Here is a 19,506-nt window from a genome sequence, read left to right as displayed (position 1 = left end):
CCTCCATGCGAGACCTGTGTGCCCTGTTGCGCTGTTTCGAGTACTCCACCAACATGGCCAGTGGCGATGACACCGTTATCAGCGTTACAATACCACTTCTATGTCTCCTTGAGAAAACACTTAGGGCGATGATGGAAGAGGAGGTGGCCCAGGAGGAGGAGGAGGAGGAGGAGGAAGAGGGGTCATTTTTAGCACTTTCAGGCCAGTCTCTTCGAAGTGACTCAGAGGGAGGTTTTTGGCAACAGCAGAGGCCAGGTACAAATGTGGCCAGCCAGGGCCCACTACTGGAGGACGAGGAGGACGAGGATGAGGAGGAGGTGGAGGAGGATGAGGATGAAGCATGGTCACAGCGGGGTGGCACCCAACGCAGCTCGGGTCCATCACTGGTGCGTGGCTGGGGGGAAAGGCAGGACGATGACGATACGCCTCCCACAGAGGACAGCTTGTCCTTACCCCTGGGCAGCCTGGCACACATGAGCGACTACATGCTGCAGTGCCTGCGCAACGACAGCAGAGTTGCCCACATTTTAACCTGTGCGGACTACTGGGTTGCCACCCTGCTGGATCCACGCTACAAAGACAATGTGCCCACCTTACTTCCTGCACTGGAGCGTGATAGGAAGATGCGCGAGTACAAGCGCACGTTGGTAGACGCGCTACTGAGAGCATTCCCAAATGTCACAGGGGAACAAGTGGAAGCCCAAGGCCAAGGCAGAGGAGGAGCAAGAGGTCGCCAAGGCAGCTGTGTCACGGCCAGCTCCTCTGAGGGCAGGGTTAGCATGGCAGAGATGTGGAAAACTTTTGTCAACACGCCACAGCTAACTGCACCACCACCTGATACGCAACGTGTTAGCAGGAGGCAACATTTCACTAACATGGTGGAACAGTACGTGTGCACACCCCTCCACGTACTGACTGATGGTTCGGCCCCATTCAACTTCTGGGTCTCTAAATTGTCCACGTGGCCAGAGCTAGCCTTTTATGCCTTGGAGGTGCTGGCCTGCCCGGCAGCCAGCGTTTTGTCTGAACGTGTATTCAGCACGGCAGGGGGCGTCATTACAGACAAACGCAGCCGCCTGTCTACAGCCAATGTGGACAAGCTGACGTTCATAAAAATGAACCAGGCATGGATCCCACAGGACCTGTCCGTCCCTTGTCCAGATTAGACATTAACTACCTCCCCATAACCATATATTATTGGACTCCAGGGCACTTCCTCATTCAATCCTATTTTTATTTTCATTTTACCATTATATTGCAAGGCTACCCAAAGTTGAATGAACCTCTCCTCTGCCTGTGTGCTAGGCCTAAATATATGCCAATGGATTGTTGCAGTGGTGGCTGACGTGAAGCCTCATTCTCTGCTATGACATGCAGACTGATTCTCTGGTGACATGAAGCCAGATTGTCTGTTACGGGACCTCTCTCCTCTGCCTGGGTGCTGGGCCTGAATTTATGACAATGGACTGTTGCAGTGGTGGCTGACGTGAAGCCTGATTCTCTGCTATGACATGCAGACTGATTCTCTGCTGACATGAAGCCAGATCCTCTGTTGCGGGACCTCTCTCCTCTGCCTGGGTGCTGGGCCTAAATTTATGAAAATGGACTGTTGCAGTGGTGGGTGACGTGAAGCCTCATTCTCTGCTATGACATGCAGACTGATTCTCTGCTGACATGAAGCCAGATTGTCTGTTACGGGACCTCTCTCCTCTGCCTGGGTGCTGGGCCTAAATATCTGACAATGGACTGTTGCATTGGTGGCTGACGTGAAGCCTGATTCTCTGCTATGATATGAAGACTGATTCTCTGCTGACATGAAGCCAGATTGTCTGTTACGGGACCTCTCTCCTCTGCCTGTGTGCTAGGCCTAAATATATGCCAATGGATTGTTGCAGTGGTGGCTGACGTGAAGCCTGATTCTCTGCTATGACATGCAGACTAATTCTCTGCTGACATGAAGCCAGATTGTCTGTTACGGGACCTCTCTCCTCTGCCTGGGTGCTGGGCCTAAATTTATGACAATGGACTGTTGCAGTGGTGGCTGACGTGAAGCCTGATTCTCTGCTATGACATGCAGACTGATTCTCTGCTGACATGAAGCCAGATCCTCTGTTACGGGACCTCTCTCCTCTGCCTGGGTGCTGGGCCTAAATTTATGAAAATGGACTGTTGCAGTGGTGGGTGACGTGAAGCCTCATTCTCTGCTATGACATGCAGACTGATTCTCTGCTGACATGAAGCCAGATTGTCTGTTACGGGACCTCTCTCCTCTGCCTGGGTGCTGGGCCTGAATTTATGACAATGGACTGTTGCAGTGGTGGCTGACGTGAAGCCTGATTCTCTGCTATGACATGAAGACTTATTCTCTGCTGACATGAAGCCAGATTGTCTGTTACGGGACCTCTCTCCTCTGCCTGGGTGCTGGGCCTAAATTTATGAAAATTGACTCTTACAGTGGTGGGTGACGTGAAGCCTGATTCTCTGCTATGACATGAAGACTGATTCTCTGCTGACATGAAGCCAGATCCTCTGTTACGGGACCTCTCTCCTCTGCCTGGTGCTGGGCCTAAATATCTGACAATGGACTGTTGCATTGGTGGCTGACGTGAAGCCTGATTCTCTGCTATGATATGAAGACTGATTCTCTGCTGACATGAAGCCAGATTGTCTGTTACGGGACCTCTCTCCTCTGCCTGTGTGCTAGGCCTAAATATATGCCAATGGATTGTTGCAGTGGTGGCTGACGTGAAGCCTGATTCTCTGCTATGACATGCAGACTGATTCTCTGGTGACATGAAGCCAGATCCTCTGTTACGGGACCTCTCTCCTCTGCCTGGGTGCTGGGCCTAAATTTATGAAAATGGACTGTTGCAGTGGTGGGTGACGTGAAGCCTGATTCTCTGCTATGACATGCAGACTGATTCTCTGGTGACATGAAGCCAGATTCCTCTGTTACGGGACCTCTCTCCTCTGCCTGGGTGCTGGGCCTAAATTTATGAAAATGGACTGTTGCAGTGGTGGGTGACGTGAAGCCTCATTCTCTGCTATGACATGCAGACTGATTCTCTGCTGACATGAAGCCAGATTGTCTGTTACGGGACCTCTCTCCTCTGCCTGGGTGCTGGGCCTGAATTATGACAATGGACTGTTGCAGTGGTGGCTGACGTGAAGCCTGATTCTCTGCTATGATATGAAGACTGATTCTCTGCTGACATGAAGCCAGATTGTCTGTTACGGGACCTCTCTCCTCTGCCTGGGTGCCGGGGCCTAAATATATGAGAATGGACTGTTCCAGTGGTGGGTAACGGGAAGCCTGATTCTCTGCTATGATATGAAGACTGATTCTCTGCTGACATGAAGCCAGATTGTCTGTTACGGGACCTCTCTCCTCTGCCTGGGTGCCGGGGCCTAAATATCTGAGAATGGACTGTTCCAGTGGTGGGTGACGGGAAGCCAGATTCTCTGCTATGGAACCTCTCTCCAATTGATTTTGGTTAATTTTTATTTATTTAATTTTTATTTTAATTAATTTCCCTATCCACATTTGTTTGCAGGGGATTTACCTACATGTTGCTGCCTTTTGCAGCCCTCTAGCCCTTTCCTGGGCTGTTTTACAGCCGTTTTAGTGCCGAAAAGTTCGGGTCCCCATTGACTTCAATGGGGTTCGGGTTCGGGACGAAGTTCGGATCGGGTTCGGATCCCGAACCCGAACATTTCCGGGATGTTCGGCCGAACTTCTCGAACCCGAACATCCAGGTGTTCGCTCAACTCTAATCAGGAGGTACAGTATGACTGCAACAATACTGGTGTGCCTTCAGAAGTGCTGTATGCTTTGCAGGAGAGACATTTACACTGTGTACCTACCCTGTCTCTCTTTAGAAATCAATCATGTAGGTGTGAAGTTTAGCTTTACTAAGGTGAGATGACATTTACATATAAATTAAAAAAAACTGAAAAAAAAGACCTTACAGACTACATCGACTTTATCCATCTTTTGCAAGATTAGTTTTCTATGAGATACATATTTTTTATTAGCATGATTTTAGATAGTGAATTATGATTCAGTTTAACCTTGTCAAACCTGAATGCAAATTCAACATCCTCAGTAAAATATTTCTTTGACTGGCATACATTGTTTCCTTTTTTCATTTCTATGGAAGGAATTTAATGGGGGGTTCTATCTAGTTTACTGTGTCCTCAAGTAGTAAGACTTCTAATGCCAAAGCTCAGAACCATCTGCACTGTATTGTATTGTGTATAAAGGTTATAATTATAATACTTTTATTTTTATCAAGATCATTGTGACCCCAGGCTGCAATGATCCCTGAAAGGGTTTTTATCTTAAAGCAAGGTTGACGTTTGCATGTACATTAGGCAATTTAAATTGCTTGATTTACAGCTAGTTCCATAGATGGTGGAGGAGAGAAAACTTTGCTTTTAATTCTGGTTCTTGGGAGGAGGATGGCCAGATCACAGCAATCCTGGGACTTCATTAAATTTACTCTGATAATTATACTGGATAAACACTGTGACAATAGTATGGCTTGGAGGAAAATCTAGTGTATAGAGATAGAATATGTGAAAAATTGGTCTGTACCTCCGAAATATCAACAGAATGTACATATTGGAAAATTATATTCAGCACATACATGTATCAGTTTAAGGCCTCCTTCACACTAACGTTCATTTTTTGTTTTGCGGGTATTATTTTGCGTTCCGTATACGGAATCATTCATTTCAAAGGTTCCGCAAAAAAACTGAATGTATTCCGTATGTATTCCGTTTCCGTGTTTCTGTATCTCCGTTCCGTGCAAAGATAGAACATGTTCTATATTTGGCCACAAATCACGTTCTGTGGCTCCATTAAAGTCAATGGGTCTGCAAAAAAACGGAATGCATACGGAAATGCATCCGTATGTCTTTCGTATCCATTCCGTTTTTTGCAGAACCATCTATTGAAAATGTTATGCCCAGCCCAATTTGTTCTATGTAATTACTGTATACTGTATATGCCATACGGAAAAACGGAATGGAAAAACGGAACCGAAATGGAAACACAACGGAAACAAAAAAACTGAACAACGGATCAGTGAAAAACAGACCGCAAAACACTGAAATAGCCATACAGTAGAGTGAAAGAGGCCTAAGGGTACATTCACACAACCGTGTGTAATCTTTTCCGTTTTGTGGTCCTCAAATAACGGAACCGCATGTCCGCATTTTGCGGACAAATGATTCCGTTTGTGTTCCGCATGTCTTCTGTTTTTTACTGTTAAGAAAAAAATAATTAAAATACGGAAACGGATCCGCAAAAAACGGATGACTTACGTAAACCATTCCGCATGTCATCCGCAATTTGCAGATCCATTGACTTGAATGGGGCTGCGGAACAATCTGTGCGGACAATAGTAGTACAAGCTTCATATTTTTGCGGACTAAAAATGCGGGTGCGGACAACATACTAAACGTTGTCAGCGCATTTTATTGACCCATAGAAATGAATGGATCCGCATTAGGGATGAGCGAACTCGAACTGTATAGTTCGGGTTCGTACCGAATTTTGGGGTGTCCGTGACACGGACCCGAACCCGGACATTTTCGTAAAAGTCCGGGTTCGGGTTCGGTGTTCGTCGCTTTCTTGGCGCTTTTGTGACGCTTTCTTGGCGCTTTTTGAAAGGCTGCAAAGCAGCCAATCAACAAGCGTCATACTACTTGCCCCAAGAGGCCATCACAGCCATGCCTACTATTGGCATGGCTGTGATTGGCCAGAGCACCATGTGACCCAGCCTCTATTTAAGCTGGAGTCACATAGCGCCGCCCGTCACTCTGCTCTGATTAGCGTAGGGAGAGGTTGCGGCTGCGACAGTAGGGCGAGATTAGGCAGATTAACTCCTCCAAAGGACTTGATTAACTGATCGATCTGCAGCTGTGGATCATTGAGCTGCTGATCCTCAATTGCTCACTGTTTTTAGGCTGCACAGACCGTTTGTCAGTCTCATTTTTCTGGGGTGATCGGCGGCCATTTTGTGTCTTGTGGTGCGCCAGCACAAGCTGCGACCAAGTGCATTTAACCCGCCAATGGTGTGGTAGTTTTTTGGCAAAAGCCTACATCAGGGTGAAGCTGTCACACCAAGTGCATTTAACCAGCAATAGTCTGTTCATTTTTTGGCCATATACAAAATCAGGGGCAAGCTGCGCCTGTCACCAAGTGCATTTAACCCTCAATGGTGTGGTTGTTTTTTGGCTAAAGCCTACATCAGGGTGAAGCTGTGACACCAAGTGCATTTAACCAGCAATAGTCTGTTCATTTTTTGGCCATATACAAAATCAGGGGCAAGCTGCGCCTGTCACCAAGTGCATTTAACCCTCAATGGTGTGGTTGTTTTTTGGCTAAAGCCTACATCAGGGTGAAGCTGTCACACCAAGTGCATTTAACCAGCAATAGTCTGTTCATTTTTTGGCCATATACAAAATCAGGGGCAAGCTGCGCCTGTCACCAAGTGCATTTAACCCTCAATGGTGTGGTTGTTTTTTGGCTAAAGCCTACATCAGGGTGAAGCTGTCACACCAAGTGCATTTAACCAGCAATAGTCTGTTTATTTTTTGGCCATATCCCAGTCTAATTCTGTCACTAAATCCATACCGGTCACCCAGCGCCTAAATACTAGGCCTCAAATTTATATCCAGCTAAATCTGTCCCTAGTGCTGTAGCTGGGCGAGTTATTTAGTGTCCGTTCAAGCACATTTCTTGTTCTGGGTTGAAATACAATTCCCAATTTAGCAATTTCATAATTTAGTGGTTCCTGCTATATCAGAGCTATTTGAAATCTATCCCAAAAAGGGTATATAATATTGAAGGTGCACATTGGGTCATTCAGAATAACTTCACACACACCCGCTACTGTGTATTTCCAAGTCTAATTCTGTCACTAAACCCATACCTGTCACCCAGCGCCTAAATACTAGGCCTCAAATTTAAATCCCTCTAAATCTCTCGTTACCGCTGTACTGTTGTTGCTGGGCAAGATATTTAGTGTCCGTCAAAGCACATTTTTTGTTCTGGGTTGAAGTACAATTCCCAATTTAGCAATTTCATAATTTAGTGGTTCCTGCTATATCAGAGCTATTTGGAATCTATCCCTAAAAGGGTATATAATATTGAAGGTGCACATTGGGTCATTCAGAATAACTTCACACACACCCGCTACTGTGTATTTCCAAGTCTAATTCTGTCACTAAACCCATACCTGTCACCCAGCGCCTAAATACTAGGCCTCAAATTTAAATCCCTCTAAATCTCTCGTTACCGCTGTACTGTTGTTGCTGGGCAAGATATTTAGTGTCCGTCAAAGCACATTTTTTGTTCTGGGTTGAAGTACAATTCCCAATTTAGCAATTTCATAATTTAGTGGTTCCTGCTATATCAGAGCTATTTGGAATCTATCCCTAAAAGGGTATATAATATTGAAGGTGCACATTGGGTCATTCAGAATAACTTCACACACACCCGCTACTGTGTATTTCCAAGTCTAATTCTGTCACTAAACCCATACCTGTCACCCAGCGCCTAAATACTAGGCCTCAAATTTAAATCCCTCTAAATCTCTCGTTACCGCTGTACTGTTGTTGCTGGGCAAGATATTTAGTGTCCGTCAAAGCACATTTTTTGTTCTGGGTTGAAGTACAATTCCCAATTTAGCAATTTCATAATTTAGTGGTTTCTGCTATATCAGAGCTATTTGAAATCTATCCCTAAAAGGGTATATAATATTGAAGGTGCACATAGGGTCATTCAGAATAACTTCACACACACGCTTCTGTGCATTTCCAAGTCTAATTCTGTCACTAAATCCATACCGGTGACCCAGCGCCTAAATACTAGGCCTCAAATTTATATCCCGCTAAATCTCTCGTTACCGCTGTACTGTTGTTGCTGGGCAAGATATTTAGTGTCCGTCAAAGCACATTTTTTGTTCTGGGTTGAAGTACAATTCCCAATTTAGCAATTTCATAATTTAGTGGTTCCTGCTATATCAGAGCTATTTGAAATCTATCCCAAAAAGGGTATATAATATTGAAGGTGCACATTGGGTCATTCAGAATAACTTCACACACACCCGCTACTGTGTATTTCCAAGTCTAATTCTGTCACTAAACCCATACCTGTCACCCAGCGCCTAAATACTAGGCCTCAAATTTAAATCCCTCTAAATCTCTCGTTACCGCTGTACTGTTGTTGCTGGGCAAGATATTTAGTGTCCGTCAAAGCACATTTTTTGTTCTGGGTTGAAGTACAATTCCCAATTTAGCAATTTCATAATTTAGTGGTTTCTGCTATATCAGAGCTATTTGAAATCTATCCCTAAAAGGGTATATAATATTGAAGGTGCACATTGGGTCATTCAGAATAACTTCACACACACGCTTCTGTGCATTTCCAAGTCTAATTCTGTCACTAAATCCATACCGGTGACCCAGCGCCTAAATACTAGGCCTCAAATTTAAATCCCTCTAAATCTCTCGTTACCCACCGCTGTACTGTTGTTGCTGGGCAAGATATTTAGTGTCCGTCAAAGCACATTTTTTGTTCTGGGTTGAAGTACAATTCCCAATTTAGCAATTTCATAATTTAGTGGTTTCTGCTATATCAGAGCTATTTGAAATCTATCCCTAAAAGGGTATATAATATTGAAGGTGCACATAGGGTCATTCAGAATAACTTCACACACACCCGCTACTGTGTATTTCCAAGTCTAATTCTGTCACTAAACCCATACCTGTCACCCAGCGCCTAAATACTAGGCCTCAAATTTAAATCCCTCTAAATCTCTCGTTACCGCTGTACTGTTGTTGCTGGGCAAGATATTTAGTGTCCGTCAAAGCACATTTTTTGTTCTGGGTTGAAGTACAATTCCCAATTTAGCAATTTCATAATTTAGTGGTTTCTGCTATATCAGAGCTATTTGAAATCTATCCCTAAAAGGGTATATAATATTGAAGGTGCACATTGGGTCATTCAGAATAACTTCACACACACGCTTCTGTGCATTTCCAAGTCTAATTCTGTCACTAAATCCATACCGGTGACCCAGCGCCTAAATACTAGGCCTCAAATTTAAATCCCTCTAAATCTCTCGTTACCCACCGCTGTACTGTTGTTGCTGGGCAAGATATTTAGTGTCCGTCAAAGCACATTTTTTGTTCTGGGTTGAAGTACAATTCCCAATTTAGCAATTTCATAATTTAGTGGTTTCTGCTATATCAGAGCTATTTGAAATCTATCCCTAAAAGGGTATATAATATTGAAGGTGCACATAGGGTCATTCAGAATAACTTCACACACACGCTTCTGTGCATTTCCAAGTCTAATTCTGTCACTAAATCCATACCGGTGACCCAGCGCCTAAATACTAGGCCTCAAATTTAAATCCCTCTAAATCTCTCGTTACCCACCGCTGTACTGTTGTTGCTGGGCAAGATATTTAGTGTCCGTCAAAGCACATTTTTTGTTCTGGGTTGAAGTACAATTCCCAATTTAGCAATTTCATAATTTAGTGGTTTCTGCTATATCAGAGCTATTTGAAATCTATCCCTAAAAGGGTATATAATATTGAAGGTGCACATAGGGTCATTCAGAATAACTTCACACACACGCTTCTGTGCATTTCCAAGTCTAATTCTGTCACTAAATCCATACCGGTGACCCAGCGCCTAAATACTAGGCCTCAAATTTAAATCCCTCTAAATCTCTCGTTACCCACCGCTGTACTGTTGTTGCTGGGCAAGATATTTAGTGTCCGTCAAAGCACATTTTTTGTTCTGGGTTGAAGTACAATTCCCAATTTAGCAATTTCATAATTTAGTGGTTTCTGCTATATCAGAGCTATTTGAAATCTATCCCTAAAAGGGTATATAATATTGAAGGTGCACATAGGGTCATTCAGAATAACTTCACACACACGCTTCTGTGCATTTCCAAGTCTAATTCTGTCACTAAATCCATACCGGTGACCCAGCGCCTAAATACTAGGCCTCAAATTTATATCCCGCTAAATCTCTCGTTACCGCTGTACTGTTGTTGCTGGGCAAGATATTTAGTGTCCGTCAAAGCACATTTTTTGTTCTGGGTTGAAGTACAATTCCCAATTTAGCAATTTCATAATTTAGTGGTTCCTGCTATATCAGAGCTATTTGAAATCTATCCCAAAAAGGGTATATAATATTGAAGGTGCACATTGGGTCATTCAGAATAACTTCACACACACCCGCTACTGTGTATTTCCAAGTCTAATTCTGTCACTAAACCCATACCTGTCACCCAGCGCCTAAATACTAGGCCTCAAATTTAAATCCCTCTAAATCTCTCGTTACCGCTGTCCTGTTGTAGCTGGGAAAGTTATTTAGTGCCCGTCAAAGCACATTTTTTGTTCTGGGTTGAAGTACAATTCCCAATTTAGCAATTTCATAATTTAGTGGTTCCTGCTATATCAGAGCTATTTGAAATCTATCCCAAAAAGGGTATATAATATTCAAGGTGCACATTGGGTCATTCAGAATAACTTCACACACACGCTTCTGTGCATTTCCAAGTCTAATTCTGTCACTAAATCCATACCGGTCACCCAGCGCCTAAATACTAGGCCTCAAATTTATATCCCGCTGAATTTGAATACAATACATTGGGCCAAATAATATATTTGTTGTTGTGGTGAACCATAACAATGAGAAAAACATCTAGTAAGGGACGCGGACGTGGACATGGTCGTGGTGGTGTTAGTGGACCCTCTGGTGCTGGGAGAGGACGTGGCCGTTCTGCCACATCCACACGTCCTAGTGTACCAACTACCTCAGGTCCCAGTAGCCGCCAGAATTTACAGCGATATATGGTGGGGCCCAATGCCGTTCTAAGGATGGTAAGGCCTGAGCAGGTACAGGCATTAGTCAATTGGGTGGCCGACAGTGGATCCAGCACGTTCACATTATCTCCCACCCAGTCTTCTGCAGAAAGCGCACAGATGGCGCCTGAAAACCAACCCCATCAGTCTGTCACATCACCCCCATGCATACCAGGGAAACTGTCTCAGCCTCAAGTTATGCAGCAGTCTCTTATGCTGTTTGAAGACTCCGCTGGCAGGGTTTCCCAAGGGCATCCACCTAGCCCTTCCCCAGCGGTGAAAGACATAGAATGCACTGACGCACAACCACTTATGTTTCCTGATGATGAGGACATGGGAATACCACCTCAGCATGTCTCTGATGATGACGAAACACAGGTGCCAACTGCTGCGTCTTTCTGCAGTGTGCAGACTGAACAGGAGGTCAGGGATCAAGACTGGGTGGAAGACGATGCAGGGGACGATGAGGTCCTAGACCCCACATGGAATGAAGGTCGTGCCACTGACTTTCACAGTTCGGAGGAAGAGGCAGTGGTGAGACCGAGCCAACAGCGTAGCAAAAGAGGGAGCAGTGGGCAAAAGCAGAACACCCGCCGCCAAGAGACTCCGCCTGCTACTGACCGCCGCCATCTGGGACCGAGCACCCCAAAGGCAGCTTCAAGGAGTTCCCTGGCATGGCACTTCTTCAAACAATGTGCTGACGACAAGACCCGAGTGGTTTGCACGCTGTGCCATCAGAGCCTGAAGCGAGGCATTAACGTTCTGAACCTGAGCACAACCTGCATGACCAGGCACCTGCATGCAAAGCATGAACTGCAGTGGAGTAAACACCTTAAAACCAAGGAAGTCACTCAGGCTCCCCCTGCTACCTCTTCTGCTGCTGCCGCCTCGGCCTATTCTGCTGCTGCCGCCTCGGCCTCTTCCTCCGCCTCTGGAGGAACGTTGGCACCTGCCGCCCAGCAAACAGGGGATGTACCACCAACACCACCACCACCACCTCCGTCACCAAGCGTCTCAACCATGTCACACGCCAGCGTTCAGCTCTCCATCTCACAAACATTTGATAGAAAGCGTAAATTCCCACCTAGCCACCCTCGATCCCTGGCCCTGAATGCCAGCATTTCTAAACTACTGGCCTATGAAATGCTGTCATTTAGGCTGGTGGACACAGACAGCTTCAAACAGCTCATGTCGCTTGCTGTCCCACAGTATGTTGTTCCCAGCCGGCACTACTTCTCCAAGAGAGCCGTGCCTTCCCTGCACAACCAAGTATCCGATAAAATCAAGTGTGCACTGCGCAACGCCATCTGTAGCAAGGTCCACCTAACCACAGATACGTGGACCAGTAAGCACGGCCAGGGACGCTATATCTCCCTAACTGCACACTGGGTAAATGTAGTGGCAGCTGGGACCCAGGCGGAGAGCTGTTTGGCGCACGTCCTGCCGCCGCCAAGGATCGCAGGGCAACATTCTTTGCCTCCTGTTGCCACCTCCTCCTTCTCGGCTTCCTCCTCCTCTTCTTCCACCTGCTCATCCAGTCAGCCACACACCTTCACCACCAACTTCAGCACAGCCCGGGGTAAACGTCAGCAGGCCATTCTGAAACTCATATGTTTGGGGGACAGGCCCCACACCGCACAGGAGTTGTGGCGGGGTATTGAACAACAGACCGACGAGTGGTTGCTGCCGGTGAGCCTCAAGCCCGGCCTGGTGGTGTGTGATAATGGGCGAAATCTCGTTGCAGCTCTGGGACTAGCCAATTTGACGCACATCCCTTGCTTGGCGCATGTGCTGAATTTGGTGGTGCAGAAGTTCATTCACAACTACCCCGACATGTCAGAGCTGCTGCATAAAGTGCGGGCCGTCTGTTCGCGCTTCCGGCGTTCACATCCTGCCGCTGCTCGCCTGTCTGCGCTACAGCGTAACTTCGGCCTTCCCGCTCACCGCCTCATATGCGACGTGCCCACCAGGTGGAACTCCACCTTGCACATGCTGGACAGACTGTGCGAGCAGCAGCAGGCCATAGTGGAGTTTCAGCTGCAGCACGCACGGGTCAGTCGCACTACAGAACAGCACCACTTCACCACCAATGACTGGGCCTCCATGCGAGACCTGTGTGCCCTGTTGCGCTGTTTCGAGTACTCCACCAACATGGCCAGTGGCGATGACACCGTTATCAGCGTTACAATACCACTTCTATGTCTCCTTGAGAAAACACTTAGGGCGATGATGGAACAGGAGGTGGCCCAGGAGGAGGAGGAGGAGGATGAGGAAGAGGGGTCATTTTTAGCACTTTCAGGCCAGTCTCTTCGAAGTGACTCAGAGGGAGGTTTTTTGCAACAGCAGAGGCCAGGTACAAATGTGGCCAGCCAGGGCCCACTACTGGAGGACGAGGAGGACGAGGATGAGGAGGAGGTGGAGGAGGATGAGGATGAAGCATGGTCACAGCGGGGTGGCACCCAACGCAGCTCGGGTCCATCACTGGTGCGTGGCTGGGGGGAAAGGCAGGACGATGACGATACGCCTCCCACAGAGGACAGCTTGTCCTTACCCCTGGGCAGCCTGGCACACATGAGCGACTACATGCTGCAGTGCCTGCGCAACGACAGCAGAGTTGCCCACATTTTAACCTGTGCGGACTACTGGGTTGCCACCCTGCTGGATCCACGCTACAAAGACAATGTGCCCACCTTACTTCCTGCACTGGAGCGTGATAGGAAGATGCGCGAGTACAAGCGCACGTTGGTAGACGCGCTACTGAGAGCATTCCCAAATGTCACAGGGGAACAAGTGGAAGCCCAAGGCCAAGGCAGAGGAGGAGCAAGAGGTCGCCAAGGCAGCTGTGTCACGGCCAGCTCCTCTGAGGGCAGGGTTAGCATGGCAGAGATGTGGAAAACTTTTGTCAACACGCCACAGCTAACTGCACCACCACCTGATACGCAACGTGTTAGCAGGAGGCAACATTTCACTAACATGGTGGAACAGTACGTGTGCACACCCCTCCACGTACTGACTGATGGTTCGGCCCCATTCAACTTCTGGGTCTCTAAATTGTCCACGTGGCCAGAGCTAGCCTTTTATGCCTTGGAGGTGCTGGCCTGCCCGGCAGCCAGCGTTTTGTCTGAACGTGTATTCAGCACGGCAGGGGGCGTCATTACAGACAAACGCAGCCGCCTGTCTACAGCCAATGTGGACAAGCTGACGTTCATAAAAATGAACCAGGCATGGATCCCACAGGACCTGTCCGTCCCTTGTCCAGATTAGACATTAACTACCTCCCCATAACCATATATTATTGGACTCCAGGGCACTTCCTCATTCAATCCTATTTTTATTTTCATTTTACCATTATATTGCGATGCTACCCAAAGTTGAATGAACCTCTCCTCTGCCTGTGTGCTAGGCCTAAATATATGCCAATGGACTGTTGCAGTGGTGGCTGACATGAAGCCTGATTCTCTGCTATGACATGCAGACTAATTCTCTGCTGACATGAAGCCAGATTGTCTGTTACGGGACCTCTCTCCTCTGCCTGGGTGCTGGGCCTAAATTTATGACAATGGACTGTTGCAGTGGTGGCTGACGTGAAGCCTGATTCTCTGCTATGACATGCAGACTGATTCTCTGCTGACATGAAGCCAGATCCTCTGTTACGGGACCTCTCTCCTCTGCCTGGGTGCTGGGCCTAAATTTATGACAATGGACTGTTGCAGTGGTGGCTGACGTGAAGCCTGATTCTCTGCTATGACATGCAGACTGATTCTCTGCTGACATGAAGCCAGATCCTCTTTTACGGGACCTCTCTCCTCTGCCTGGGTGCTGGGCCTAAATTTATGACAATGGACTGTTGCAGTGGTGGCTGACGTGAAGCCTGATTCTCTGCTATGACATGCAGACTGATTCTCTGCTGTCATGAAGCCAGATTGTCTGTTACGGGACCTTTCTCCTCTACCTGGGTTCTGGGCCTAAATTTATGAAAATTTACTCTTACAGTGGTGGGTGACGTGAAGCCTGATTCTCTGCTATGATATGAAGACTGATTCTCTGCTGACATGAAGCCAGATTGTCTGTTACGGGACCTTTCTCCTCTGCCTGGGTTCTGGGCCTAAATTTATGAAAATTGACTCTTACAGTGGTGGGTGACGTGAAGCCTGATTCTCTGCTATGATATGAAGACTGATTCTCTGCTGACATGAAGCCAGATTGTCTGTTACGGGACCTTTCTCCTCTGCCTGGGTTCTGGGCCTAAATTTATGAAAATTGACTCTTACAGTGGTGGGTGACGTGAAGCCTGATTCTCTGCTATGATATGAAGACTGATTCTCTGCTGACATGAAGCCAGATTGTCTGTTACGGGACCTTTCTCCTCTGCCTGGGTTCTGGGCCTAAATTTATGAAAATTGACTCTTACAGTGGTGGGTGACGTGAAGCCTGATTCTCTGCTATGATATGAAGACTGATTCTCTGCTGACATGAAGCCAGATTGTCTGTTACGGGACCTTTCTCCTCTGCCTGGGTTCTGGGCCTAAATTTATGAAAATTGACTCTTACAGTGGTGGGTGACGTGAAGCCTGATTCTCTGCTATGATATGAAGACTGATTCTCTGCTGACATGAAGCCAGATTGTCTGTTACGGGACCTTTCTCCTCTGCCTGGGTTCTGGGCCTAAATTTATGAAAATTGACTCTTACAGTGGTGGGTGACGTGAAGCCTGATTCTCTGCTATGATATGAAGACTGATTCTCTGCTGACATGAAGCCAGATTGTCTGTTACGGGACCTTTCTCCTCTGCCTGGGTTCTGGGCCTAAATTTATGAAAATTGACTCTTACAGTGGTGGGTGACGTGAAGCCTGATTCTCTGCTATGATATGAAGACTGATTCTCTGCTGACATGAAGCCAGATTCTCTGTTACGGGACCTCTCTCCTCTGCCTGGGTGCTGGGCCTAAATTTATGACAATGGACTGTTGCAGTGGTGGCTGACGTGAAGCCTGATTCTCTGCTATGACATGCAGACTGATTCTCTGCTGACATGAAGCCAGATTCTCTGTTACGGGACCTCTCTCCTCTGCCTGTGTGTGTGCTGGGCCTAAATATATGCCAATGGACTGTTGCAGTGGTGGCTGACGTGAAGCCTCATTCTCTGCTATGACATGCAGACTAATTCTCTGCTGACATGAAGACAGATTCTCTGTTACGGGACCTCTCTCCTCTGCCTGGGTGCCGGGGCCTAAATATCTGAGAATGGACTGTTCCAGTGGTGGGTGACGGGAAGCCAGATTCTCTGCTATGGAACCTCTCTCCAATTGATTTTGGTTAATTTTTATTTATTTAATTTTTATTTTAATTCATTTCCCTATCCACATTTGTTTGCAGGGGATTTACCTACATGTTGCTGCCTTTTGCAGCCCTCTAGCTCTTTCCTGGGCTGTTTTACAGCCTTTTTAGTGCCGAAAAGTTCGGGTCCCCATTGACTTCAATGGGGTTCGGGTTCGGGACGAAGTTCGGATCGGGTTCGGATCCCGAACCCGAACATTTCCGGGATGTTCGGCCGAACTTCTCGAACCCGAACATCCAGGTGTTCGCTCAACTCTAATCCGCATCTATTCTGCAAAATGTGGAACGGATGCGGATTGGATGTGGATAGAATTATATGCTCGTGTGAATGTACCCTTACATGAACAAGATTTTAAAAACAATTAAGTCCACAGAAATGGAACAAGGCAAATGCTCCTAGACCCTGAATATGGTCAAAGAGCCATGGCAAAGGCAGTAAGACCTGTCCATAGGAAAGATCTACAGGAGCCAAGGTTTTTACTGTATTATACTTTGAGCAAGCGGGGGAGGGGCTCTTTGACATGATTTCTGATTAAGGACCATGTGTCATTAATGTTTTACTTTTTAGTTAATTTAAATTGTCTTGTGTGTATGGAATGTAAGGTTTCAATAAAGACATGTTGTTGTAGGTGCAGTCTGATTGGGGTCTAATCTCAGGTCTGATAAAGATTGGGAGTCTGATCTGAGGTCTAATGAAGATTGGGGGGTTTGATTTTAGAGTCCTATTTAGGTATCTGATCTAAGATCTAATGAAGGTCGGGGGTCTTATTTGGGGGTCTGTTGTCAGGTCTGATGAAAATGTTTTTTTATAATTTTCCTCCTTAAAATCCTAGGCGCGTCTTATGGTCCAGTGTGTCTTATGGACCCTTGTATCTTATGTAGTGAAAAATGCAGAATATACTTTATCATCTTTCAGAAGTGGAAAACCTTACCTTTTAAATCAAGACTCTGTGTTTTAGCATCCGTATGAACTCGGAAGCTTTTTTGAATGGAACTTTTAGCTTTGTCTTTAAGGGGTCCCTGGGGACCAGTAACCTTCATTAGAATAAAAAAAAAGGAAAGAAAAAAATTACTAGAGTAAAAGTATAAACAGAATATGTTCCATATGCTAGGTAAAATCCTTTGGAATTGAATCCAGATATAAACATTTGCAATACTGTAAGTGCAAATAGTTGAAGAAAACTAATGTGTGTTAAAAAGAAATAAAACAAACAAAAATCCTGTTTTGCAAACAAATGTGCGACTTGTTTTCCCTTTTTCAACATGCTTACCAGTTCATTAGTAGTACCTAGGCAATTCAAGACATCAACCAATACGTCCGCCAGAAAACTGCCGCACATTACACCATAAATCTACACCAGAATATAAATATTATTTTCTTGTGCACAGAACTCCTGTACTGTATACACTAAATTTTGGCGCATTGTACGCCAGCATACTTTTCATTGTTTTAGAAGTATGCAAAAAGTGTTTCTGCTACCCTTCCTAACTACTGCAGCAGCTACCATCAATCTTTACATTTTAATAGTATAGTAAGGCTACTTTCACACTGGCGTTTTGGTTTGCGTTTGCGAGATCCGTTTCAGGGCTCTCACAAGCGGTCCGAAATGGATAAGTTTTGCCCTAATGCATTCTGAATGGATAAGGATCCGTCAGAATGCATCAGTTTGCCTCCGTTCCACCTCCATTCCGCTCTGGAGGCAGACACCAAAACGCTGCTTGCAGTGTTTTGGTGTCTGTCTGACGATGCAGAGGCAAACGGATCCGTCCTGACACACAATGTAACTCAATAGAGACTTTTTTCCCTGACACAATATGACACAATAGAAAACGGATCCGTCCCCATTAACTTTCAATGGTGTTCAAGACGTTTTGGCTATGTTACAGATAATACAAACGGATCCATTCTGAATGGATGCATGCGGTTGTATTATCTGAACGGAAGCGTTTGTGCAGATCCATGACGGGTCCGCACCAAACGCAAGTGTGAGAGTAGCCTAAGCAACTATACTATAATACTGGCTGTAGAGGTGGTTAAGTACAAGAACATCATGCAATATAATTGTATGGTTTTCAACATTTTACATAGACTGTCTATGTGTAAACTATAAAATGGTGAAAGAGGGCCTTTTCCTTTATGTTGCATGTACTGTATAGTACACATGCAGTTGGTCATGAACAATTTACACTACTTCTATTACCTTCTGTAGGGTTTCCATTGCCCCTGATGAGCAGAATAGCAAGACAATAATCCATCGGAAAACTTATAAACCATTATAGATTATTGGGATTTGTTGGGAATGATTAAAAATAGTTTAAAATGGATCTACTGTTGAGCAGGACATTAGTGTCTTAAAAATTGCATTCCTAACTAGAATTAAAAAAAATCTTACAGTAAGAACTTAGATAATGAAATGATTGACAAAACGGTGAATATTCTGTGAATATATTTTTATAAATCATTTGAGTTTTTTCCTTTTACCTTCTATTTTAATTTCTTAAAACATTTTTGTCTCTAGAATTTTATCTTTTATACTCGGTCTGTCATTTATCCAAATGCCTTTTTAGATACAATCTAAACAGCTAAAATACACTTGGGGGCATTTATTAAGGCTGTTATGCCAGTTTTCTGATGTGAAAATGTTGCCAGTGTTGTTACATGCAGGCTGTTTTGCTAAATCTTGTTACTTTTGTGGGCTACCCCACCCCAAGCCACTTTGAAAAGTTGCATGAAAAGTAGGGCTGTTTCAGCAAGTAGATTATTTTTATGGCACATTCATGATGTGCGATATTTTTAAATATTTCAAACAATGTTGCATCCAGTTTCACCCCCTAAAAGAAAAAAAAAAACTTAAAAATGACATGAAAAGGACAGAAAATGCCCCCTTAATATTTTTATCAACATGTTTTCCACCATCGTTGTCTTCTTCACGGCAGCTTGTCTTCACACTGAACATGGTTTTAGTACAAATAAAAGTTAACCTCCTACTACAATGTTATTTGTTAATTTATCAAGGATAAGAGTACTATACTAAATATCCCCATATTAAACTTCCATAAATGAGATATTGAAGTCAGTTCTATTTACAAAAGGGGAAGAAAACATGACTGTATCAAGAGAAAACTGCCCTGTTAGCTTAGTGGCCTATGTCATGGTCGTGGCGGTGCTCTTTTTTTTATAAGGAAGACCACCTAGTATGCATGAGGAGTACTATAGCCCAGCCAACACTCTCCTGTGTTTCTAGGGAAAATATATGCAAATTGGCTTTCTATG

At 45.3% G+C, this 19,506-nt stretch overlaps 1 protein-coding gene across 1 annotated transcript in view; it reads right to left on the bottom strand.

The window, feature by feature from the left end:
* Window positions 1-19,506, bottom strand: part of LAMA2 (laminin subunit alpha 2) — a 772,405-nt gene that overhangs the window by 111,395 nt on the left and 641,504 nt on the right. Inside the window, exon 40 of the mRNA XM_044291170.1 lies at window positions 17,165-17,267. Within this exon, the coding sequence (XP_044147105.1) occupies window positions 17,165-17,267 (103 nt within the window). The remainder of the gene's footprint in view (window positions 1-17,164; window positions 17,268-19,506) is intronic.

Source organism: Bufo gargarizans, chromosome 4 (genome assembly GCF_014858855.1).
Source record: "Bufo gargarizans isolate SCDJY-AF-19 chromosome 4, ASM1485885v1, whole genome shotgun sequence".
NCBI lineage: Eukaryota > Metazoa > Chordata > Amphibia > Anura > Bufonidae > Bufo > Bufo gargarizans.
Note: the sequence above shows the minus strand (reverse complement) of the source record. Positions and strands in the feature narration are given on the sequence as shown.